This window comes from Pseudophryne corroboree, chromosome 3, assembly GCF_028390025.1.
Source record: "Pseudophryne corroboree isolate aPseCor3 chromosome 3, aPseCor3.hap2, whole genome shotgun sequence".
In the NCBI taxonomy this organism is placed as follows: Eukaryota; Metazoa; Chordata; class Amphibia; order Anura; family Myobatrachidae; genus Pseudophryne; species Pseudophryne corroboree.
Genome location: NC_086446.1, coordinates 341,190,935 through 341,217,975, shown reverse-complemented (window position 1 = coordinate 341,217,975; position 27,041 = coordinate 341,190,935). Strand labels below are relative to the sequence as shown.

The window sequence follows — 27,041 nt, the reverse complement described above, 5'->3', positions numbered from 1 at the left end:
AGAGGGTGCAAATACTATAATTCACATCACAATAGTATTTCCCTGTAATGTATTATATGCACATTTAACTGTGTTGTACATGATGCGGAAGTTGAATTCAGTTGAATGAATGTTCCTGTCCAATGATAAATCAATAAAATAATAGAAAAAACAATATTCAGGGAACCGTTATAATTTAGGATTGTCCCTCTAATTAAGGGGCAGTTGCCAACTATGCTTGATTGTATATAATTACACAAAAATCTCTAGTGATTTTGTGGGTTGAACAGTAGAAATCTGTATTACGACACAGTAACATAACATAAATAATAATACCTAATAACCAACTCTCTGGGTAGTGGGAGCAGTTTAGTAATCAGGGCCCTCATTCCGAGTTGTTCGCTCGCAAGCTGCTTTTAGCAGCATTGCACACGCTAAGCCGCCGCCTACTGGGAGTGAATCTTAGCTTATCAAAATTGCGAACGAAAGATTTGCAATATTGCGAAAAGACTTCTCTGTGCAGTTTCTGAGTAGCTCGAGACTTACTCTGCCACTGCGATCAGTTCAGTGCTTGTCGTTCCTGGTTTGACGTCACAAACACACCCAGCGTTCGCCCAGACACTCCTCCGTTTCTCCAGCCACTCCCGCGTTTTTCCCAGAAACGGTAGCGTTTTTACACACACTCCCATAAAACGGCCAGTTTCCGCCCAGAAACACCCACTTCCTGTCAATCACACTCCAATCTCCAGAACGAAGAAAAAACCTTGTAATGCCGTGAGTAAAATACCTAACTGCATAGCAAATTTACTTGGCGCAGTCGCAGTGCGAACATTGCGCATGCGCAATTAGCGGAAAATTGCTGCGATGCGAAGAAAATTACCGAGCAAACAACTCGGAATGCCCACCCATGTGCCTTTTCTTACAACTATTATCTCTTATTTCACATAACAGTCATGACATTCACATACTGTACATGACTTTCCTTCTGTTCCTGTTATCCATGTGTTTTTATTTCATTGTCTGTGGGACAATGACAAACACAGATTGTTTTTATAGAGGCTTCATTTTAATGGAGTGCACATGAAAGTGGTTATAACTTCTGAAACATAGTGGATATAAAAATCTACATGTCCTTACTGAAACTGCAGGTTTTTGTAATCATGAAAAACCATGTCCGACCCCTTTCCACTTTTATTGTGACCTTGAAACCAACACAATTCAACTGAAAAACAAATTGTAGGAAAAGAGGCGAAATACAAAAGCTACAATACCTGGTTGAAGTGTTCATACGCTGATCATAATGAGGCTGCAGCTGTGTTCACAATTAACCACTTGCATTCAAAATACTTTTTAAAGGTAATAAGCATCAACCAGTCAGCAGTGAAAGTGACTGATTAAGCACAAGTAAATATCAATTGTTCCTGCAGTATTTCTTGTTTACTTGGTTCTAAATTACTGGGGTTACCATGGTCGGGTGTGGATTGATAGATAGTGTCCAGTTAGACAGCCAATAGATAGACACCATATGTTAGTCAGACATTAGGTCGACAGGTCAAAAGGTCGACATTAAAAAGGTCGACACAAAAAAGGTAGACACCATGTTTTTTGCATTTTTGTGGTTTGTGTGGATAGTTTTGTCATCTGGGACCCCCAATTGTAGAAAGGCATCCCCTCGCGGGGTTCGCCATGCTTTTGGCTAGGTGGCTCGCTGCACTCGCCACAAGGTTTATATCCAACTCTATGCCGACTTTGGATAGAGAAGATATGAAATTGTCCAAAAACATGTAAACATTTAAAAAAAGTGTCTATCTTTTTTACGTCAACCTTTTCACCCTGTCGACCTAATGTCTGTCTAACATATGGGGGAAGATTTAATTGTTTGAAAAGTCAGTTGGGTGTCTGTTTTTTCCTATCTAATAGACAGGAAAAAACAAACACCCAACCGACTTTTCAAACATTTGAATTCCCCCCATGGTGTTTATCTATTGACTGTCTAACTAGACACTGTCTATCTATCAACCGGATACCCCGTGGTCTGGATGGAGCTTTCAAAACTTCTACAGGATCTCATTAATGAAAGGTACCAATCATGAGAGGGGTATGAAGGAATTTCCAAGAAATTACAGAAAACATGGAACACTGTGATTACTATCATTGATAAGTGGAGAAAATGTTCCACAGCTGTCTTGTACATTGTCAAGATCAGGACTACTGTCCAAAGATGATGACAGGACAAGGAGAAAACATATCAGGAGGCTTCCAAGAAGTCGATGGCAACATTAATGGACTTGCAGGACCTGGTCACTCTATGCATATAACAACAGTCTCGTGTTCTCTACCTGGCTACCTTTTGCAAAGAAAATATATTCAATCACCCCAAACCATGTGGGAAAATGACTTATGGCAGTTTCCCAAACTCCACCTTTAAATCCAGGTTTTAAGTACAGTATATTGATGCTTGAGTCCAGACGGTTAAAACAAATTGACTGAGGTACTAATTATAGGGCCCTACACACTGGGCGATGTAATCGACCATCGATATATTGATGGTCAATTTGGATGCCTACACACTGGATGATATCAATGTGCAATTTGGATAATATGAGAGTACAGGCATCTATATAGTCCAAATTGCCTGGCATGTTTAAACAATGAACAATTGCGGGCACGCGCATCGTTCATTGTTGAAACATCCACACTGAAAGATATGAATGATTTATCGTCCATATTTTTCAGAGAAATCGACCAATGTGTAGGGCGCTTAAGTCATCTGTACTCAAGCATAGATATTCTTAAAACTTGGACTGTGATGGCTTTAGGAAACTGTCTTATGGTCCACAGAGACCCAAGTTGATGTTTTTGCGCTAATTCTAAAAGATGCATTTGGTGCAAAGACAATACAGCTCATTACCTAAAGAATAAAATAACCAATGTGAATCATGTTGGTGGCAGTATCCGGTTTTGTGGATGCTTTTCCTCAGCTGGGACAGGAGCACTGGTCAGGATAGATGACATTGAATAGTTCCATATATGAAGATATTTTGGCACAAAAGATTCATTTTGCCTTCACCCATGATTATGTACACATGCAAGTCACCTAAGGATTGGCTTCACAGAAAGAAAAACAGTCTTGGGGGTAAATTTACTAAGCTGGGAGTTCTATTTAAGATTGGATGTTGCCCATAGCAACCAATCAGATTCTACTTCTCATTTCTCTTACGTCCTAGAGGATGCTGGGGACTCCAAAAGGACCATGGGGTATAGACGGGATCCGCAGGAGACATGGGCACACTATAAGACTTTGAATGGGTGTGAACTGGCTCCTCCCTCTATGCCCCTCCTCCAGACCTCAGTTAGATTCTGTGCCCAGAGAGACTGGACATACACTAGGGGAGCTCTCCTGAGTTTCTCTGAAAAGACTTTTGTTAGGTTTTTTATTTTCAGGGAGACCTGCTGGCTACAGGCTCCCTGCATCGTGGGACTGAGGGGAGAGAAGTCAGACCTGCTTCTTCTTGGTGCTTCTTAGTGTCAAAGTCAGAAAAATATCTCTACACACACTGCCATATTTGCACCTCATACTGGTCCGCGCTGCGCATGCGTACGCTCTCCCGTACGTGCACATACTCACAGTCGCGGGCACCCGCAGGCGCACGGTATGCGTATTTACGGTAGAGTTTATGTAATCGTAGCGTGCGACTCATTCGTTACATATTTTCACTAATAATGTATTTTTGTAGATCATGGTCCCTTTGATAGATACTGAAAGTTTAGTTAACATAGCATGTTCCTGAACAGAGAGATCCCTCTTTGTATTGTACGAAGGGTCTAACAGGGGTCATACAGTAGTGTTTGGTACCCATCGGAAGAGTATTTAAATAGCAATATTCCGGTGTTGGTTTGGAGCGGATTAATCGCTCGTGCGAATAGTTATGGACATAAGAAGTTTATGTCCATTTACTATTATTTGTTCTTACTTAGTCATGCGGCGGGAAACCCAGTATCCCACCCACCTGGACAGTTGGAAACAGTCACAGCCCACCTGTATGAATCAACCTATGACCTTTTGTTATAATGCGAAGCCGAATTCCTGTGTCCAATGAACAATGAGATTGTAGGGACCATTGAATTGTATTGTGTGTGTGGGGCATAAATAGGCAGGCCGACCGTATCCAGTTCTCTCTCTTCAACGGTTCTCATTGCTGATAATCGGGAGCTGGATATCGAGGCGCATGCGATCGTTTCCCCTTGTGCGTAAGTGTTTCTCCGCAATCATATTGTCTTGATGTTATTGTGAGCCATTTCTCTCTCTCTCTCTCTCTCTTCTATTTCTCCCGTATTTTTCCCTTAATTGTATTGTATTGTATTTCCTGTGTAGTTATCTGGTTAGTTAGTCTATGTTATATTGTAGTGTATGCTTTGTACTGTGATTCTTTTGCAAGTATAATAGTCATAATACATATAATAGGTTTTGGACCCTAAGCCCAGGTATCTGTGTATTTCTTATAGTGTTAAGTATTCCCTGAGCGTCGGTGACGCTCAAGCAGCTTTGTAGTTAATCAGGTTACACCAGGTTGCACTTACACTCTGTCACCACACTAAGGTTTACTGTATATTTCGTTGTTAAAGGTATAGATATAAAGGTTTAACGTTATAAGCGTCTGCACCGCTGGTGATCTCCTCGTGGTCCCGAGCGTCCGCTACGCTATAGCGAATCATTACGTTAGTCGGCAGCCAATAGCGTGCCTGCCTGTGATCTCTGGGCCGTAAGCGAACGTGACGCTTGAGCGTCTCGACTACGGTTGAGCGATCGTTACGCAACTTGCGTACCCTTACGGTACTTCTTACGTAGATAGCGTACAGTGTTCTTAGACCTCTTAAAGTGTTTTATATACGATAAATATTTAGCTTTATCATTAGGCTACTGGACACCATTAGCTCCAGAGGGTTCAATCACTTGGTGCGCCTAGCTGCTCGTTCCCGGAGCCACGCCGTCAACCCCCTCACAGATGCCAGAAGAAAGAAGCCGGGTGAGTATACAGAAGAAAGAAGACTTCAGTGACGGCAGAAGACTTCAGTAACGAGGTACCACGCAGTGGTAGCGCTGCGCGCCATGCTCCTACACACAGGTGGCACTTGCAGGGCGCAGGGGGGGGGCGCCCTGGGCAGCATGTTACTGGAGGATAAAACTGGCACAAGTATATATGTTATAAGTGCCTAGGCACAAAATATAGCCCCCGCCAGTATAAATATTGACAGTTTGAGCGGGACTACAGCGCGCCGGTGAGGGGGCGTGGCTTAGCCCTCACAGCTTACCAGCGCCATTTTTCTCTTCACGGGCTGCAGAGAACGTTGGCCCGGACCTCCACTCTCCTGAACAAGTAACAGGGAGCAAAACAGAGGGGTGGGGGGGGGGGGGAGACAGTAATTTGGTGCTTTTAACCCTTTTATGAACAGCGCAGACATCTGATATTTGTTTTCAGTACTGAAATAGGCGCTGGGGTGTGAGCTGGTAACTCCCTCTGTGTTTCTCTAACAGGCTTCCCTGTGAGTCTGTCCCCCATAGCCCCGGTGTTGGTGCATGTCGGTACGTGTGTGTCGACATGTCTGAGGCTGTGTGCTCCTCCCCGGAGGAAGTTGCTGGGGGTGCAGATAAGGAGTTGGGAGTGACTCTGTCGGCACCGCCGACTGCTGATTGGGTGAATGTGCTGAGTACATTGAATGCAAATGTGGCGTTGTTGACTAAAAAACTGGATAAATCCGATTCTCAGACACAAACGTGGAGAAAATCCATGGAGGATGCCTTGTCTCAGGTACAGGCCCCCTCAGGGTCACAAAAGCGTTCATTTACCCAGATGGCGGATTCGGATACCAACACGGACTCTGATTCCAGTGTCGACTATAGTGAGGTCAGTTTACATCCTAAATTGGTTAAGAGTATTCAGTACATGATTGTGGCAATTAAAGATGTTTTACATATTTCTGAAGTGCCTGCTGTTCCAGATACAAGGGTTTGTTTGTATAAGGGAAAGAAGCCTGAGGTGACGTTTCCCCCCTCTCATGAACTGAACGCTCTTTGTGAAAAAGCTTGGGAATCTCCTGATAAAAGGTGGCAGATTCCCAAGAGAATTCTAATGGCTTATCCTTTCGCCTCTGACGATAGGGAAAAGTGGGAGTCATCTCCCTATGTGGACAAGGCTCTATCACGGCTGTCCAAGAAGGTGGCGCTTTCGTCTCCTGACACTGCTGCCCTTAAGGACCCTGCGGATCGTAAGCAGGAAATGACCTTAAAGTCCATTTATGTCACTACGGGTGCACTGCTCAGACCTGCCGTGGCGTCGGCATGGGTGAGTAGTGCTATTGGTAAGTGGGCTGATATTTTTTGGCATCTGGCATGGATACCCTAGATAGGGATAACATTCTTTTGACTCTTGGTTATATCAGGGACGCTGCAGCTTACCTAAAGGATGCGGCGAGGGATATTGGCCTCTTGGGCTCAAGGGCCAATGCCATGGCAGTCTCGGCCAGGAGAGCGCTGTGGATTCATCAATGGAATGCTGATGCCGACTCTCTCCCATATAAAGGTAGTGTCTTGTTTGGTGACGGCCTCGCTGACCTGGTGTCTACGGCTACAGCAGGTAAGTCATCCTTTCTTCCTTATGTTCCTGCACAACAGAAAAAGGCACCCCATTATCAGATGCAGTTCTTTTGGCCTAATAAATACAAAAAAAGGACGAGGGTCCTCCTTCCTTGCCTCTAAAGGCAGAGGAAGGGGAAAAAGGTTGCCTGTTGTGTCAGGCTCCCAGGACCAGAAGTCCTCCCCGGCTTCTGCCAAGTCCACCGCATGATGCTGGGGCTCCCCTATGGGAGTCCGTACCGGTGGGGGCGCGTCTCCAACTCTTCAGTCAGGTCTGGTTTCACTCGGGCCTGGATCCTTGGGTGTTAGACGTAGTGTCCCAAGGGTATAAACTGGAGTTTCAGGAGGTGCCCCCCCCCCCCCCACCGATTTTTCAAATCAGTCTTGCCAGTTTCTATCCCAGAAAGGGAAGTAGGGAGTGCTGCGATACAAAAGCTGTGTCAACAGCGGGTCATTGTCACGGTACCCCCATCTCAACGGGGAGAAGGGTTTTATTCGAGCCTCTTTGTCGTACCAAAGCCGGATGGCTCGGTCAGACCGATCCTGAACCTAAAATCCCTCAATCTGTATTTGAAAACTTTCAAGTTCAAGATGGAATCTCTTCGAGCAGTGATCTCCAGTCTGGAAGGGGGGGATTTTATGGCGTCAGTCGATATAAAAGATGCCTACTTGCATGTCCCAAATTATCCTCCACATCAGGCTTTCCTGCGGTTTGCGGTGCAGGATTGTCATTACCAATTTCAGACGTTGCCGATTGGGCTTTCCATGGCCCCGAGGGTCTTCATCAAAGTAATGGCGGAAATTATGGTACTCCTACGCAAGCAGGGTGTCACAATTATCCCATACTTGGACGATCTCCTGATAAAGGCGAGATCAAAGGAACAGTTGCTACGAAACGTGGCACTCTCCCTGACGATTCTGCAACAACATGGTTGGATTATATATTTGCCAAAATCACAGTTGATTCCGACAACTCGGCTGTCTTTCCTGGGCATGATTCTGGAAACGGAACTGCAGAGAGTATTTCTCCCAGCGGAAAAAGCTCTGGAAATCCAGACCATGGTCAAGGAGATTCTGAAACCGGCAAGGGTGTCGATTCATCAATGCACTCGGGTGCTGGGCAAGATGGTGGCAGCTTACGAAGCCATTCCGTTTGGCAGGTATCATGCCCGGGTATTTCAGTGGGACCTGTTGGACAAGTGGTCCGGGTCTCACCTGCACATGCACCGGAAAATAAGCCTATCTTCCAGGACCAGAATATCTCTCCTATGGTGGCTTCAAAGTTCTCACCTCAAAGAGGGACGCAGGTTCGGGATCCAGGATTGGGTCCTGCTGACCACGGATGCAAGTCTCCGAGGCTGGGGAGCAGTCACACAAGTAGAAAATTTCCAGGGAAAATGGTCAAGCCAGGAAGCTTGTCTGCACATAAACGTTCTGGAATTGAGAGCCATTTACAACGGTCTTCTGCAAGCGGAACACTTTCTTCGAGGTCTACCTGTCCTGTTTCAGTCGGACAACGTAACAGCGGTGGCGTACATAAACCGCCAGGGCGGAACAAAGAGCAGAGTGGCAATGGCGGAGGCCACAAAAGTTCTCCGCTGGGCGGAAAAGCACGTGAGTGCTCTGTCGGCGGTCTTCCTTCCGGGCGTGGACAACTGGGAAGCAGACTTCCTCAGCAGACACGATCTCCATCCAGGAGAGTGGGGTCTTCATCAAGAGGATTTGGCAGAAGTGACAAGTCGTTGGGGAATTCCTCAAATAGACATGATGGCGTCTCGCCTCAACAAGAAGCTTCCGAGATATTGTTCCAGGTCAAGGGACCCTCAAGCCAGTGCAGTGGACACCCTGGTAACTCCGTGGGTGTTTCAGTCAGTGTATGTGTTCCCTCCACTTCCACTCATTCCAAAAGTGTTGAGGATCATAAGAAGAACAAGGGTTCAGGCGGTACTCATCGTTCCGGATTGGCCACGGAGGGCCTGGTATTCAGATCTTCTGGAATTGATCATAGAAGATCCCTGGCCTCTTCCTCTCAGAGAGGATCTGTTACTGCAGGGGCCATGCGTCTTCCAGGACTTACCGCGGCTGCGTTTGACTGCGTGGAGGTTGAACGCAAAATTCTAGCTCGAAAGGGTATTCCCAGGGAAGTCATCCCCACTCTCCTTAAAGCTAGAAAGGAGGTCACGGCGAAGCATTATCACCGTATTTGGAGAAAGTATGTGTCTTGGTGTGAAACCAAGAAAGCTCCTACGGAGGAGTTTCAGCTGGGTCGTTTCCTCCGTTTTTTGCAGGCAGGCGTGGATGCAGGCCTGAAATTAGGTTCCATTAAAGTGCAGATTTCGGCTTTATCTACTTTCTTTCAAAAGAATTGGCCGCTCAGACTTTCGTGAAGGGAGTGCTGCATATCCACCCTCTGTTTGTGCCACCCGTGGCACCGTGGGATCTTGACGTGGTGTTACAATTTCTTATGTCTCACTGGTTTGAACCTTTGCGAAAGGTTGAGTTGAAATTTCTAACTTGCAAAGTGGTCATGCTTTTGGCCTTGGCGTCTGCCAGACGGGTGTCGGAATTGGCGGCTTTGTCTCACAAGAGCCCCTATTTGATTTTCCATGTGGATAGTGGAATTGAAGACTCGTCAACAATTTCTGCCGAAGGTGGTTTCTTCGTTTCACATAAATCAACCTATTGTGGTGCCTGTAGCTACGGATGCCGTGGCAGTGCCAAAATCTCTCGATGTCGTAAGAGCTTTGAAATTTTATGTCGCCAGAACGGCTCGTATTAGGAAAACAGAGGCTCTGTTTGTCCTGTATGCTTCCAACAAGATTGGAAATCCTGCTTCCAAGCAGACTATTGCACGCTGGATTTGTAATACGATTCAGCATGCTCATTCTACGGCTGGATTGCCGTTGCCGGAGTCAGTGAAGGCCCATTCTACCAGGAAGGTGGGCTCATCTTGGGCGGCTGCCCGAGGAGTCTCTGCTCTCCAACTTTGCCGAGCAGCTACGTGGTCGGGTTCAAACACTTTTGCTAAGTTCTACAAGTTTGATACCCTGGCTGATGAGGACCTCATGTTTGCTCAATCGTTGCTGCAGAGTCGTCCGCACTCTCCCGCCCAGTCTGGAGCTTTGGTATAGACCCCATGGTCCTTTTGGAGTCCCCAGCATCCTCTAGGACGTAAGAGAAAATAGGATTTTAATACCTACCGGTAAATCCTTTTCTCCTAGTCCGTAGAGGATGCTGGGCGCCCGTCCCAGTGCGGACTGTTACTTGCAGTTGTATTGTTGGTTATTGGTTTCTGTTACACGAAGGTTGTGTATCGGTTATATTCAGCTTGTTGCTGTTTTTAGTTCATACTGTTAACTGGTATTGCTTGTAAACCATGTTCTACGGTGTATTGTGGTGTGAGCTGGTGTGTTTCTCACCCTTGGTTAACATAAATTCTTTTCCTCGAAATGGAGAGAGGAGCCAGTTCACACCCATTCAAAGTCTTATAGTGTGCCCATGTCTCCTGCGGATCCTGTCTATACCCCATGGTCCTTTTGGAGTCCCCAGCATCCTCTACGGACTAGGAGAAAAGGATTTACCGGTAGGTATTAAAATCCTATTTTATCTAGCACCTTCTAGAAGATAATACCTGGAATCTGATTGGCTGCTGTGGGCAACATCCCATCTTAATCAGATTCTACTTCTCATTTATCTAGCACCTTCTAGAGGATAATACCTGGAATCTGATTGGCTGCTATGGGTAACATCCCATCTTAGCTAGAAGTCACATCTTAGTAAATTTACCCCTTGGAATGCCCCAATGAGAGCCCCGACCACCATCCCATTGAAAACCTTGGAATGACCTATAGAGGACTGTGCGCAGGAGATCTCCTTACAATACAGGGTCTGCCCGGAAAGTAATGAGACTAAATCCGGGGGGGAAAATGTATTTAACTTTTACATACATAGGGTTAATAATCTTCAAAGTATGACCCTTGAGCACTGATACACCATTGCCAGCGTGTCTGCCAAGCTTGGTACGCCTCCTGGAAGGCATTAACCGGAACGTCCTTGAGTGCCCTTGTCGCAGCCGCTTCCACTTTGTCTACGATCTGAAAACTGTGTCCTTTTAGGCCGAGTTTGATCTGGGGGATCAAAAAGAAGTCAGCCGGGGCCAGATTTATTGACTGGCAAATAAAGGCTCACAACGTATTGCATGAGTACCAGTCACACACATGTATGTATTTAAACAATATGGATTTTTTTAATTTTATTTAGTCCAACAGTGAATTAAATAAAAAATGATAAAAGCCCTGGGTATGTATCCAGGGTTGTATAGTCTTATGTTGCATTCTAAATTGTAGCCATAGTACAGGATGATAGGTGTTAAGATATAGGCCCTCATTCCGAGTTGATCGCTCGCTGCCGTTTTTCGCAGCGCAGCGATCAGGTTACTACTGCACATGCGTATGCACCACAATGCGCACGTGCGTCGTACGGGTACAAACAGCATCGTTGCTGTGCAATGCTTCTAGCGACGAATCCATTCGCACAAACGATCGCAAGGAGATTAACAGGAAGAAGGAATTTATGGGTGTCAACTGACCGTTTTCTGGGAGTGGTAGGGAAATCGCAGGCGTGTCCAGGCGCTTGCAGGGCGGGTGTCTGACGTCAATTCCGGGACCGGACAGGCTGAAGTGATCGCAAGGTCTGAGTGAGTTCAGACCTACTCAGAAACTGCTAAAAACGTTTTCGTCCCGCTCGGCTGCACAAGCGATCGCACACTTGCAAAGCGAAAATACACTCCCCTAGAGGCTGCGACTATCTGATCGCTGCTCTGCAAAAAATAGCTAGCGAGCGATCAACTCGGAATAAGGGCCATAGTCCATACAGTTCTAATTCATGCAGGTTATAAACACAGTACCTTTGGCTGTGTGGAATGGTGGCTCGCAATGAGCATAAAAACACTCATTAATTTTATATGGCCTTTTGTGTCCAGTTCCCAGTGTAGTGCCTTGGATCTTGTGCCACATGGGCAGTCCGGCCCTGCCAACCCGTATAAACTGGCTAATATAAATTGAAGAACAAATAAACTGTATGATAATGAATTATTCTATTTTTAGAAGATAGTTAAGATGGTCAGTAAGGTAGATTTTCATACACACTCCTTAACTGTTTTTCTTTCTTTCTTTTTTTTTTTCTTTTGCTACCTATCCGCAGTTTCCGATTATCTCTGAATTTGGGGATGAGCAGAATTTTTCACCATATGACTTGAAAGAAGACTCTCTGCTGCAGACTGAGAACCCCCAACATGATGTGAGTGGGTAACACTATTAAACAGTGCCCGGCCTAGCTCCCACCCATTCTCAGACTGTGTATATGTATGTATTTCTGCTGGAAGCGCTACCGTGATGACTCATGTATATATAAAATGACATTCCACCCCCACACTCCTGCCTAGAGTATCTACTTATAGTAATAATGACACCCTGCACCATACACCCACCCTCTTTCACTATCTCCGATGCGTGAATATCAGGAGGAAAATGTAACAACATGGCAGCAACAAGCTATTTAATATTGACCCTCAGTGGCTGCATTTTGATTTCTAACAATGAATCACAGTACTGTACACTCTTTCTATAAACATGTGGTATGACACTGCAGTGCATGTGTAATTATTACTGATCATCAGGTCTGTGTCACCCCTAATGTTACTGTAGTGTGACGTACACAGTGATAGGGGAGCTTTTTCTCTTTCAGTCCTTGTAGGAGAAAGGTCTAGACTGGCATTACGGGGGTGGGTAATCCTGCATTGTGTGCTGCCTTACATGAGGATCTCACCTCACAAAAGGATTGGACCTGCAGTTTAATTTTCCTATGTTGGTGCAATCCTCATACACAGAGACTTCAGTTGCACCAAACAGCCTCTCTCAGTGTACCAGGTCCTGGGCCATACCAAGTGTATTTATCACTCAAAATGTTGGTCTTATTTGCACAAATAAAACAACTGGGAGCAGGGAGGACTGGGGAAAATAATCGGCCCTGGCATGCACGCGCGCGCCTTCACCGAAGGCACGCGCCGTGAAAAAGTGCGCGTGGACACTACCAACGGTGGCGCGAGTCGGGGGCATGGAATCGCGGCACGCCCCCATTTCCAATGGTGGGGGGCGTGGGAGCGGCCAGACCAGAGAGCCGGAGGCTGTGCTGCGTGCAGCCTTCTCGGCTCTCTGTGTGACAGGATCGGCCCTTCTGGCATTTGCCAGAAGCGCCAGATGGGCAATCCGACCCTGACTGAGCGACAAAACTACTGTGCTAGATTGCATTTATCAATATGATGTGTGACATTTGAACATCTGTGTGCGACTGAGCCTGAATCTGTATACTCATTTCTATGATGCAGCGCCCATGGCTTTTTCTCACACCAAGTTCTGTCGTGCTTCATCTGCGACTTTGTACGTGTTAAAATGAAACTAATTCCTGTGCTGTTGAAGTCACAGCCCAATATCTGTAGTACACTCTGAGGTCTGTCTCGCTGCACCTGTGATGCAAATAAGACACAACCCTACACCTCTCTGAGCGGCTTAGTCATGCCGTGCATCTCTCGTCATATAGTGTGTTAATGCTAGGTGAATGAGGACACCTCAGTATGTGTACAAGCATCCAGGATCAAATAGACATTGTTTTTTTTTCGTTTTTTTACTAACTACTTTAAATGAAATGTGTACTAAACCCTCAGATACTACATTTGATCAAAGTAGTGGTGTTTAGAAAATAAAAGTAGAATGTCTAATTGCTAGTCATTGCATCGCTGGCCTTGGTTAATAAATAACTTGATTCCTGCTGTACTTCTAATAATAATTTCTCTGCTACTTAAGTAGCAGAACCATGGAGTCCCATACATCCAGCTCTTGCTTTTTGGGAGACACGTGACTTGTCCAATCACCTACTGCCTGTACAAGCATAAATATAGTTTGGACTCAAAATTCCCCAGGCTGTCACATGGAAGCAAAGATGACTGTAAATGCAAATACAATTGTAATTATTGGAAGGGAAGGTGACTTATAAGTAAAAGTTAGTACCCTTTTAAAATCTATACTCAGGATCATGGACAACTAACTAACCTTGATTCCCACTTTATATAATAAATGTCCACACAATACAGACAGCAGTACAGCTTAGGGGTATATCTACTAAAAGCCGACTTAGATTGTTGTTTGCTTTTTTTTGTTTTTTTTTAATTGCTCGCTACTTCGGGAAGATGCTTTCAGACTTGTAGGTGACTCAGGTCCATAGCATTTGCAAGCACAGAGTCCCAAAACTAACATATGGGTTCGGTATGTAATACTGATGGTTGGGATGCCAGCAGTCACATGACCAACAGCGTCATCCCAACACTGAAGATCCCGACACCAGACAGGGTATTTTAACTCTTCACCCTACCATACTCTAGCCCTCCGGGGGTGGCGGCTATAGCTAACCCTCTGGGGCTGTTGGTCACGGCTAACCCTCAGGGGGAGGGGGGGGTTGGCTATGGATAACCAGCACCCCAGTGCCTAACCCTAACCCCCCCCCACACACACACACACACACTATTGACTATTGCCTAACCCTATCCCCCACCCCACCCCGGGTTCTAACCTGTACCCCAGTAATTACCTTTGGGATGTTGGCTGTTGGTGTTCCAGAGCCGGTGTCCTGAGTGATGTCGGGGTTCTAGCGTCTGTCACACGACTGTCAGCATCTCGACCGCCGAGATGCCTAACACATCCCCATTATACACATACAGATTCAAGAGCAATTTTTGTTTTATAGAGCCTATCGATTCAATAAGAAATCCACAGCAAGTACATAGGCTGACTTTTGGTTCACCTCAAAAAATGGATGCCTCCACTTTGGTTAGGTGACCCGTCCATTGTATGGAAAATGTAAACACAGCAGAGACCAATCCATGTATTTATATTGAATACTTGGTTTTCGTATATGCCTAGAAGAATGAACAATAGCTAATCACATGCCTAGCGTTGTATCTTAAAGATATGTTTTGTGTATAATTCAGGACACTTAAGCTTAATATGGCTGACAAATGACAGTACATTAATTATTTTTTCTCTCGATAGCTTCAAAACAGCCGAGAAAAGGAAGAGGAACTGGGAGAGATGGTGCGCGCATGTGAAAAGATGTGTGCAGAGAGGAGTGAGCTGCACGAGGAGTTAAGTGAAATGGTAAGTGTGTAACAGTGTGTAACATTGCATCAGAAGATAGTATTTGGGAACAGAGCAAGGTTTCTATGTCCAAGAAAGGAAGTTTAACAATAGGAAGTCTTGTCTGTATTAGCGTAAAGGAAGGACATGTCACGGGGAGTTAGGGTAGTAAGGACATCACATGTGTGAGAAGGAAGAGGGGGATGGTGAGACCACAAGACTAGTGCAGAGGGACAATATCTGTGTGGGCATCCACTTGGTTTTAGTTTTTTCAAGTAAGATGGAGGTTAGCACTTTAATCTTAATGATTAATGTGAAAGATAAAATAATATATATTTTATAGGATTGATATTGCAGACTCACTGATATTTCTAAGAAAACGTATTCCGCTTTTACATAATCATTTTAATTTGTTTCTTTATTTAAACCATATTAAACTGTATTGCACACAGAACACTTTTATAAAGAAGAGTTTCTGTATAAGCCATCAAATGTTCTAGCAAGGCAAATCTTTTAACAAAGAGAGAAGTCTCTTGTACCAAATGGGTTATTCACTGCTATTAATCTTATGATTACTAACCTTATCATACATTGTCTAAGTCATAAAGCTGGAAGTACACATTGCAGATCCTCTAATCCATCATTGGACCAGTGTGCAGCCTGTACTTGTAGCTCAGTGTGTTGCTTTCTTCAAGGGGATCAGAAGGTCGGACATTGCAGGATATGAATTCAACTTCTTGATCCTGACCTTTTCATCCGACTGACCGTTGCAGGAGCGCTTGAAGCCAATTGTTGGCTAATGCTTTTTCATACATACATACATACATATACACATACATACCCATGACAATAAGAAGCGGATAATTGTCTCAGTATTTGCATAGGTGTGTACCCAGTTTTTCTCTTGAGCAGAGCCTACAAATCTTAATTCTGGACCTCCATCAAACATTAACTCTAGATTTATTAGCTAAACCCTGTTTAAGCAAAAATCCCAACTCTGTAAATTGTATCAATATTTATAGTCTTAAAGCTCTAATCTTGTATATAGTTTAGAAATTGAGTGAAGATGCAGTTTGTATGTCAGATAGACAGTGAATTTGTATGTCAATGAATTTGTAATGAATTGTTTGTATAGGAGAAGGTGATTGTGGGACACTGTGGAAAGATGATGGATAAACAAGAAAGCACGGAGATAGGAAGTGTGTGGGCAGAGAATAAAGAAAGCTTATGAGATTAAAGTCGGTGTGTGAGCAAAGCGATAGCTCAGCTACAAAGCCAGGAATGCAGTGTGGGAGCAGGGCAGGAAAGGGAGCCACTCACTAGCAGATGATGAGGAAGATACTGACCAACAGGAAACAGTCATGTGGATTGTATAGAAGAAGAAGGTGGAAAGCAGGCTGGGCAGGGCATATATAAGTAAAAATATTTCTGTGAAAAATGACAAGGTACTGTTGATGTAATAATGACCCTCCGTAAAGCACCACCAATTATAACCTGAACATTATTTTATATAATAGAACTATTAATAAAATTTTTATATTTGCTAAGGTGTCTATCATTTAAATAAGCAATGAGAGTTGGAAGGAGGCACATTCTTCTCAGCCAACCTGCAGCTCTCACTGGCTCCAGGGACGTCATACACACTTTTGCAAGAGAGATACTCCCATCCACTTTCTCATCTCACACTGACACATAGCTAGAACCCCTAACAAACTTACAGGACAAGCAAAAAATTTTTTCCTGTACCATGTGGCCGTCACCATCACGCGCATTGTTTGGCCGGATTAAAGCTAAAGTCGCAGAGATTCTGTTTCACTATTCACATCTATGAAAATAAAACAATAGACTGGTTGGAGGTGCTGGAGGAATTTAAGGGTTAAAAGAAGAAGGTAGTGCAGTGGTGGAAAGTCTGTGTGAGGTGCTACAGAAAAGGGAATGTGTAACAGGCCCCATACACTACAACGATATGTCTGAGGCTGAAGTCGAAGGCGATTCCCCTTGAACTCCCCGGGAGCTTCCCAGGAGTGGGTCCATACGATTTGGTACATTTTGCATGCGATATATCTTATGCAATCCCAGCCATGCCTGTGGGAACCTACATATCACGAGTGCAGCACTAACGATCTAGGGGAGCCGATCCGACCCTCACGAGAACGCACATCGGATCGGAAACACATCCAAAATGCCCGATTTCACCCGATATATCGGCCCAAAATTGGATGAAATCGGACATTATCGTTCTAGTGTATGGGACCCTTAAGACACAGTTGGTGTTGGTGAAGATGGAGGAAAGATAGTGTAAATTGCCTTGGGGGGCTATCCTATTAGCCCTGATAAGCCGGCGCGAGCCGCGGCTTATCTGGGATTTTGTTTCACTTGCCTCATGCATGCGAAACCTGTTTCTACCGAAACCACACAGGTTTCACTGAACCTGTGTGTTTTCGGGAGGAAAGCTGTTTTTTATGGGCGATCATAATTGGTTCGCCTGTAAGAAAAACATTGGTGAAATATCAGAAAAAAGTTTTTCGCACCCAATGTTTGATCTCCCATAATAGAATACCGCCATAAGATTCGGTTACCTATTCATGTTGTCTTTCTAACATAAATATTAAAACAAACTCAAAGTTCACGTGTATAAATAAAACTTCAACATGAGCTTCAATAATTATTTGTTCAATGACACGTACCCATTTATGGGGGATATCCAATTAGATGTGCTACTTTTTCGGTCCACAATAATGGGCTATTATTATTGCAATTTTATCCCATGGTCATTATCGGGCTATCCAGTTATTGCCCATTTTTTCTGTAAAAAAAATTCCCATTTACACATGGGATCCCCGTAAAGCGGCTAAATCCAATTAAACTAATGGACGCGATCGGGAAATGTGCCATTTGGGCACCCAAACAGATCACTTTTCACACATTTCAGCTCGCCACCCCAGGCGAGTGCGATCTGAAATGTAGACGCCGGCAGCTGATTGCATATATTTGAATATCTCCATTGGGCGTCATCTAGTGGCTGCCGACGTCAAAAAGATTTGAATCTCATCATTAGGATGAAACTGAGTTTTGTTCTTTTCTACTCAGTAAGTGTTATTTACTAAAAAAAAGGGGAAAACAACAGTATCTGTACCATCAAATCATAAATCGATTGGTGGACCGGCTGCAAGATCAAAGTACATAACATATTGGTTGTCCTAAGTCATTGCACATTTGCACTTTATTAGTATATATTCCCAGTAGGTTTGCAGAAGAGTACTCCTTCCATCTTTCTGTTTGTAGTTGCAGATACTAGTAGTAGTATCGTTCATTCCACTGCATGGAAAATCTAAATAGAATAGCAAACACTTCACATTCTGCCAAGTCAGAGAAATGTTTACATAAACATTTGCATTAACTGTATAGCAATTGAGCCACTCCTCCTTCAAGATACACGGATCATGTCCCAATAGCATAGACTGTGCCCTGCAACCTATTATAAATGTAATGTTTGGTGGTAGGTGTTTGACTGCTGCATTAAAAATAAAAATTAAAGCAGTACGACCATATATTCAACACATTTAGTTAACATTCTCCTTAAGACTGCTTCATCTGTCTCCTCCGGTTCTTCTCACAGCTGTCATTTTAAGGTAGCACTTGAAATGGTTTTGGTGGTTCTGAGCCCCATGAAATATGGTTTAATGGAACAGCGTCCACCGTTCTGGCTAGGGGAAGAAATTGGGCGAAAGAAAGTTACGGACTGTGGTTGGGCCACAGGGAGCTTGGCCATGCAAAGCAGAGAGCTTATGTTTGGATTTGAACCAGGACCTGTTGCTGGCTTAAAGCTTTAACATGTGGCAATAGTGTTTTAGTATGGTGTGGGAATATTGGAAATAATGAAGTGTAGATAAGTCCATGAAATGAGGAATGTATTACTTATCCATGTCTATATATATATATATATTACAGAAGGGCCTGGTACTGACACATGTAGCCCATATCCAGTCTCTGGAGCAGCAGCTACAGATGTGTGCTGAGCCGCATCCGTTCCCTGGCTCTGCTCTCTCGGATCCAGACTTACAGTATCTGTCTCTACATCATGGGCCAGACATGGCGCATAGTAAGTTACTATGAACAGGAACACTAGTATGTGAGTGAGTGGAGAGGAACAGTATAGGAGATACTGGTATATAATACAAAGAAAAGGAAACTGAGACTGGACCGAAGTCATAAAGGAAACAAAAGAACAGTCTGTAAAATATAGATCTTAGGACAGGTGTATGTTTGCATGTTACTTTTTCTTTTTAAACGTATATTTATTGAAGCAATGTATATATGAATGGACAGTGAACATGGTACAACGGTATATATGTGTAAAATCGCCGTTAAGAAGGCCTAATATGAAAGAATACAAAAGACTGATTAAGCATAGTTACAGCACTGACAGTCATATGGACATCAGAAATGAAAGAAAACGGACGGCGGTAGGCCCACAAAGATGACGCATCTTAGTTAATTTGAAAAAAATAAACTTTTGGAAAAGTAGTCCCAGTTACCCATGTTGATCAGACTGGAGTTGGACATTATGACAGACTGACCCACACACTACGTGTCTTCCTGTAATAGTGTGGCATAGTAAAAGAGGAATTTCTTTATTTACAATAAATAGCAGTCCTCATTATTTCTTTGATGATGACTGCTACCACAGAAAAGTATGCTTAAAGTATTCTGATTTGCACGTCTCTTCATAATCACACACTGAGATAGGCCTTAGTCCTGGGGTAAATGCAGGACAGCCATCAAGGGGGGGGCTGTGGGGACTGGAGTCCTGGGCCCTTGCAGAGAGGGGGGCCCTCCCTTGGCTCCTACTGACGATACCTGGAGAGCTGCACCATTCTGCACAACAACAGCAGGCTGATGCGTAGGGAGGACTTTTTAAAAGAAGCCTTCCCTGTGCATCAGTTCTCTTTGAATTGTTCCTGCAGGTCCGCAAAGCTCCACCTATATGTAACGTCACGATGTGTGACATCACATAGGGGTGGAACGGTGTGGCAGAATATTTGTTTTGTAGGGGGGACCCTGTCTATTTTGTCAGTCCCGGGCCCCACAATTTCTGATGGCAGCCCTGGGTAAATGTATAAAGCAGTGATAAGAGTGGAGAAGTTGCCCATGGCAACCAATCAGCATTGAAGTAACCTTTATAATTTGCATACTATAAAATTATACAGAGCAGCTGATTGGTTGCCATGGGCAACTTCTCCACTGGCTCACTTCTCCACTCTTATCACTGCTTCATACATTTACCCTCATGTGACTAAGCTCTACATCCATTCTAGTGACACAGTAATGTCAGGACACCTCACCTCATCCTCAGCCAATATTTGTTTCTTCTCCAAGTTCTAGAACACCCTATGAGCTGGCAGGCTTCGCGTAGCCTGGATTTGCAGCGTGATGTGGCTGCACAGAGAAGAGATGCAGAGTTAGAGGAAGCACGGAGAGATCTGCAAAACGCACAACGCAGAGAAAAGCAGCTAAAGGATGATATCCTACGCCTCGAGGAAGAGCTGAAACATCTGCAAGAGACCCGGGAGCAGGTGAGAACAATAAAGACTTTTTATATGTATCTACAGTACAGCCCATTCAGAGTCATAAGCATAGTATTGGGTAACATTTTAATGTATAATTCAAGACCACAGTCTGGAACCTGATCCCTAGAGGAGGAAGAGGAGGGCCCCCAAAGGGGGAGGCAGTGGGGCCCACCGGGGTTGCCCCTGTGGGCCAGTCCAAACCTGCATCTCTGATAAAAACTCAAACTGCTGCACCTGTATATAATGCCCACATGAACCCTTTGGCTCATATATTGTGTGTAAATCTAGCTCTGGTACTAGCCAGTGCCTCATGAGCCTTTTACCTCACCCCACGCCCCTGCTATGTATATACAGTATGTGCCTGTACGGTCATTTTATACTATACTGCTATTATTCCTGAAACGTGTGTTAGTTTTTTTGGGTGCCCATCGGAGCTATTCAATTATTATTGCCCCTGTTGGGCGTACATGCCCCATATACATGCCCATTAGTACCGGGTTTAGCCGCAGCTGAACCCGTCTAAATTACAGATTGGGATACTCATGTTTATGCACATTTCAGCTCACACCTTAGGAGGCTGCGAGCTGAATTGTTTCTCCCTGGCTGCATGCGTTCCACAGCAGTTGAATTGCTCCGTTCGGCGCCATCTAGTGGCAGCCGGCGAGACCAACAATTGAATTGGCCCCAATGTATATAAATGCATACACTGCTTACATCAGAGGTTCTCAAACACAGTCCTCAAGGTACCCCAATGGTCCAGATTTTAGGTATATCCGTTGCTCAGCACAGTGTGTTAAATCAAATTGACTTAGGTATTAATTAAGTCACATGTGGCCAAGCATGGATATACTTAAAACCTGGACTGTTGAGGTGCCTTGAGAACCATGTTTGAGAACCTCTGGCTTACATGCAGAGCCAGCATGTTAACATTAACACTATGCATGCACTGAGTGTGTTATAACTTCCTGCCCGTGATCATGTTCATGTAACACTGTGCATGCACTAAGAATGTTATAACTCTGAATATTAGCATGAAATGTACTTCTAGTCCTGTGCATGCAACTGCATGCTACCTTTCCTACGCTTTACACACAAGAAAAGATACAATCATGGTTACCTCACAGCATTTCCTAATGGAAAAAATGGTAAAAAAAAAAAAAAAAAAGGCTAGCCTACTGTATGTCACAAGTATTTTGACCATGCAAGTCAACTCACGTATGGGCACGTCTGCACAAATTAGCTTAGTAAAATGGTATTTTGTTTGTAAATTGCGGAAATAGTAGCTTTTTTATTGATGCATTAAGTTACAGGTTTGCATTTATAAATACCATAACAAGGTAACAAGCATTTTACAGTATCACAAGTCTAGATAGGGGCATAACCCCACAGTGTATCTGAGAGGTCTCTTCCGTAAAGAAAACTTACATATACCCCTTTTCCACTACTGAGCACGGGTCGCAGCCGGGAGCCTGACACCGGTGCTACCTGACTGTGGCCCATGCTCAGCCCCCTTTCCCACTGCGCTCACCAACCCGGCACATTACCGGGTTGGTGACGCTGCTAGTGACGCGGCAGGGGCAGCGCTGGGAGATCACATGTTCTCCCAGCGCCGCCCTTCCATACAGTTTAAACGGGAGCCGTGTCGCATCGACATGGCTTCCGTTTACACTACAACCCTACCCGGATCATTCCCAGGTTGTTACTCGGGTAGGATTCACGGATCACTTGATCCGGGTTTTTGCGGGGGGACCCTTTTCCACTAGCAAAAAACACGGGTAACTGCGCGCCCTCGTGCATTTACCTGTGTTTTTTGAGCTAGTGGAAAAGGGGTATTAGTATCCTTAGTGAAGCCTGTGGACCTCTCTTACACTCCTGTATCATGCTTTAATATTCTATAGTGTGAAATTCATATGATACATAGCTCTCTCTGCTTGTAACTCCATGTAGCAATAGTTTTCTCTATCGTCCTAGTGGATGCTGGGGTTCCTGAAAGGACCATGGGGAATAGCGGCTCCGCAGGAGACAGGGCACAAAAAGTAAAGCTTTAGGATCAGGTGGTGTGCACTGGCTCCTCCCCCTATGACCCTCCTCCAAGCCAGTTAGATTTTGTGCCCGGCCGAGAAGGGTGCAATCTAGGTGGCTCTCCTAAAGAGCTGCTTAGGAAAGTTTAGCTTAGGTTTTTTATTTTACAGTGAGTCCTGCTGGCAACAGGATCACTGCAACGAGGGACTTAGGGGAGAAGAAGTGAACTCACCTGCGTGCAGGATGGATTGGCTTCTTGGCTACTGGACATCAGCTCCAGAGGGACGATCACAGGTACAGCCTGGATGGTCACCGGAGCCTTGCCGCCGGCCCCCTTGCAGATGCTGAAGTAAGAAGAGGTCCAGAATCGGCGGCAGAAGACTCCTCAGTCTTCTAAAGGTAGCGCACAGCACTGCAGCTGTGCGCCATTTTCCTCTCAGCACACTTCACACGGCAGTCACTGAGGGTGCAGGGCGCTGGGAGGGGGGCGCCCTGGGAGGCAAATGAATACCTATTTTGGCTAAAAATACCTCACATATAGCCTCCGGAGGCTATATGGAGATATTTAACCCCTGCCAGAATCCGTTAAGAGCGGGAGACGAGGCCGCCCGAAAAAGGGGCGGGGCCTATCTCCTCAGCACACAGCGCCATTTTCCCTCACAGAAAGGCTGGAGGGAAGGCTCCCAGGCTCTCCCCTGCACTGCACTACAGAAACAGGGTTAAAACAGAGAGGGGGGGCACTAATTTGGCGATATGCTTATATATATATTAAGATGCTATAAGGGAAAACACTTATATAAGGTTGTCCCTATATAATTATAGCGTTTTTGGTGTGTGCTGGCAAACTCTCCCTCTGTCTCTCCAAAGGGCTAGTGGGTCCTGTCCTCTATCAGAGCATTCCCTGTGTGTGTGCTGTGTGTCGGTACGTGTGTGTCGACAGGTAGGAGGACGATGTTGGTGAGGAGGCGGAGCAATTGCCTGTAATGGTGATGTCACTCTCTAGGGAGTCGACACCGGAATGGATGGCTTATTTAGGAAATTACGTGATAATGTCAACACGCTGCAAGGTCGGTTGACGACATGAGACGGCCGACAAACAATTAGTACGGTCCAGACGTCTCAAAAACACCGTCAAGGGTTTTTAAAACGCCCGTTTACTTTAGTCGGTCGACACAGACACAGACAGGGACACTGAATCCAGTGTCGACGGTGAATAAACAAACGTATTCCTTATTAGGGCCACACGTTAAAGGCAATGAAGGAGGTGTTACGTATTTCTGATACTACAAGTACCACAAAAGAGGGTATTATGTGGGATGTGAAAAAACTACCATAGTTTTTCCTGAATCAGATAAATTAAATAAAGTGTGTGATGATGCGTGGGTTCCCCCCGATAGAAAATTATGGGCGGTATACCCTTTCCCGCCAGAAGTTAGGGCGCGTTGGGAAACACCCCTTAAGGTGGATAAGGCGCTCACACGCTTATCAAAACAAGTGGCGGTACCGTCTATAGATAGGGCCGTCCTCAAGGACCAGCTGACAAGGCTGGAAAATATAATAAAAAGTATATACACACATACTGGTGTTATACTGCGGCCAGCGATCGCCTCAGCCTGGATGTGCAGAGCTAGGGTGGCTTGGTCGGATTCCCTGACTAAAAATATTGATACCCTTGACAGGGACAGTATTTTATTGACTATAGAGCATTTCTATATATGCGAGATGCACAGAGGGATATTTGCACTCTGGCATCATGAATAAACGCGATGTCCATAACTGCCAGAAGATGTTATGGACACGACAGTGGTCAGGTGATGCAGATTCCAAACGGCACAGTATGGCCGTATAAAGGAAGAGGACTTGTTTGGGGTCGGTCCATCGGACCTGGTGGTCACGGCAACTGCTGGAAAATTCACCGTTTTTTACCCTAAGTCACATCTCTGCAGAAAAAGACACCGTCTTTTCAGCCTCAGTCCTCTCGTCCCTATAAGATCATATCTGCCCAGGGATAGAGGAAAGGGAAGAAGACTGCAACAGGCAGCCTATTCCCAGGAACAGAAGCGTTCCACCGCGTCTGACAAGTTCTCAGCATGGCGCTGAGACCGTACAGGACCCCTGGATCCTACAAGTAGTATCCCGGGGGTACAGATGGGAATGTCGAGACGTTTCCCCTTCGCAGGCTCCTGAAGTCTGCTTTACCAAGTCTCCCTCCGACAAGGAGGTAGTATGGGAAAAAATTCACAAGCTGTGTTCCCAGCAGGTGACAATTAAATTACCCCTTCTACTACAGAAAAGGGGTATTATTCCACACTATATTGTGGTACTGAAGCCAGAAGGCTAGGTGAGACTTATTCTAAAAATTTTTTTTTGAACACTTACAAAGGTTCAAATTAAGATGAAGTCACTCAGAGCAGTGATAACGAACCAGGAAGAAGGGGACTATATAGTGTCCCGGGACATCAGGGATGCTTACCTCTATGTCCCAAATTTGCCCTTCTCACTAAGGGTACCTCAGGTTCGTGGTGCAGAACTGTCACTATCAGTTTCAGACGCTGCCGTTTGGATTGTCCACGGCACCCCGGGGTCTTTACCAAGGTAATGGCCGAATTGATGATTCTTCTTCGAAGAAAAGGCGTCTTAATTATCCCTTACTTGGACGATCTCCTGATAGGGGCATAGTCCAGGGAACAGTTGGAGGTCGGAGTAGCACTATCTCGGATACTGCTACAATCAGCACGGGTGGATTCTAAATATTCCAAAATCGCAGCTGATCCCGACGACACGTCTGCTGTGCCTAGGGATGATTCTGGACACAGTCCAGAAAAAGGTGTTTCTCCCGGAAGAGAAAGCCAGGGAGTTATCCGAGCAAGTCAGGAACCTCCTAAAAACAGTGCATCATTGCACAAGGGTCCTGGTAAAAATGGTGGCTTCCTACGAAGCAATTCCATTCGGCAGATTTCACGTAAGAACTTTTCAGTGGGATCTGCTGGACAAATGGTCCGGATCGCATCTTCAGATGCATCAGCGGATAACCCAATATCCAAGGACAAGGCTGTCTCTCCTGTGGTGGTTATAGAGTGCTCATCTTCTAGAGGGCCGCAGATTCGGCATTCAGGATTGGATGCTGGTAACCACGGAGCCCAGCCTGAGAGGCTGGGGAGCAGTCACACAAGGGAAAAATTTCCAGGGAGTGTGATCAAGTATGGAGACTTTTCTCCACATAAATATACTGGAGCTAAGGGTAAATTTATAATGCTCTAAGCTTAGCAAGACCTCTGCTTCAAGGTCAGCCGGTATTGATCCAGTGGGAAAAACATCACGGCAGTCGCCCACGTAAACAGACAGGGCGACACAAGAAGCAGGAGGGCAATGGCAGAAACTGCAAGGACTTTTCGCTGGGCGGAAAATCATGTGATAACACTGTCAGCAGTTTTTCATCCCGGGAATGGAAACTGGGAAGCAGACTTCCTCAGCACGACCTCCACCCGGGAGAGTGGAAACTTCATTGAGAAGTTTTTTCCACATGATTGTAAACCGTTGGGAAATACCAAAGGTGGACATGATGGCGTCCCGTCTGAACAAAAAACGGGACAGGTATTGCGCCAGGTCAAGGGACCCTCAGGCAATAGATGTGGACGTTCTGGTAACACCGTGGGTGTACCAGTCGGTGTATGTGTTCCCTCCTCTGCTTCTCATACCTAAGGTGCTGAGAATTATAAGACGTAGAGGAGTAAGAACTATACTCATGGCTCCGGATTGGCCAAGAAGGACTTGGTACCCGGAACTTCAAGAGATGCTTACAGAGGTCTTATGGCCTCTGCCGCTAAGAAGGGACTTGCTTCAGCAAGTACCATGTCTGTTCCAAGACTTACCGCAGCTGCGTTTGTCGGCATGGCGATGGAAAGCCGGATCCTAAGGGAAAAAAGGCATTCCGGAAGAGGTCATTCCTACCCTGGTCAAAGCCAGAAAGGAGGTGACCGCACAACATTATCACCACGTGTGGCGAAAATTTGTTGCGTGGTGTGAGGCCAGGAAGGCCCCACAAAGAAATTTCAACTCGGTCGTTTCCTGCATTTCCTGCATTTCCTGCAAACAGGAGTGTCTATGGGCCTCAAATTGGGGTCCATTAAGGTTCAAATTCGGCCCTGTAAATTTTCTTCCAGAAAGAATTGGCTTCAGTTCCTGAAGTCCAGAAGTTTGTCAAGGGAGTATTGCATATACAAACCCCTTTTTTGTGCCTCCAGTGGCACTGTGGGATCTCAACGTAGTTCTGGGATTTCTCAAATCACATTGGTTTAAAACCAGTCAAATATGTGGATTTGCAGCATCTCACATAAAAAGTGACCATGCTCTTGGCCCTGGCCTGGACCAGGCGAGTGTCAAATTGGTGGTTTTTTCTCAAAAAAGCCCATATCTGTTTGTCCATTCGGACAGGGCAGAGCTGCGGACTCGTCCCCAGTTCTCTCCCTAAGGTGGTGTCAGTGTTTCACCTGATCCAGCTTATTGTGGTGCCTTGCCCCTACTAGGGACTTGGAGGACTCCAAGTTGCTAGAAGTTGTCAGGGCCCTGAAAATATATTCCAGGACAGCTGGAGTCAGAAAATCTGACTCGCTGTTTATACTGTATGCACCCAACAAGTTGGGTGCGCCT

General features: G+C 45.2%; 1 protein-coding gene across 1 annotated transcript in view; it reads left to right on the top strand.

Annotated features, from left to right (window-relative positions):
- Positions 1-27,041, top strand: part of TBKBP1 (TBK1 binding protein 1) — an 80,334-nt gene that overhangs the window by 8,945 nt on the left and 44,348 nt on the right. Inside the window, exons 2-5 of the mRNA XM_063959649.1 lie at positions 11,816-11,911; positions 14,716-14,820; positions 18,751-18,901; positions 20,179-20,375. Of these exons, the coding sequence (XP_063815719.1) occupies positions 11,816-11,911; positions 14,716-14,820; positions 18,751-18,901; positions 20,179-20,375 (549 nt within the window). The remainder of the gene's footprint in view (positions 1-11,815; positions 11,912-14,715; positions 14,821-18,750; positions 18,902-20,178; positions 20,376-27,041) is intronic.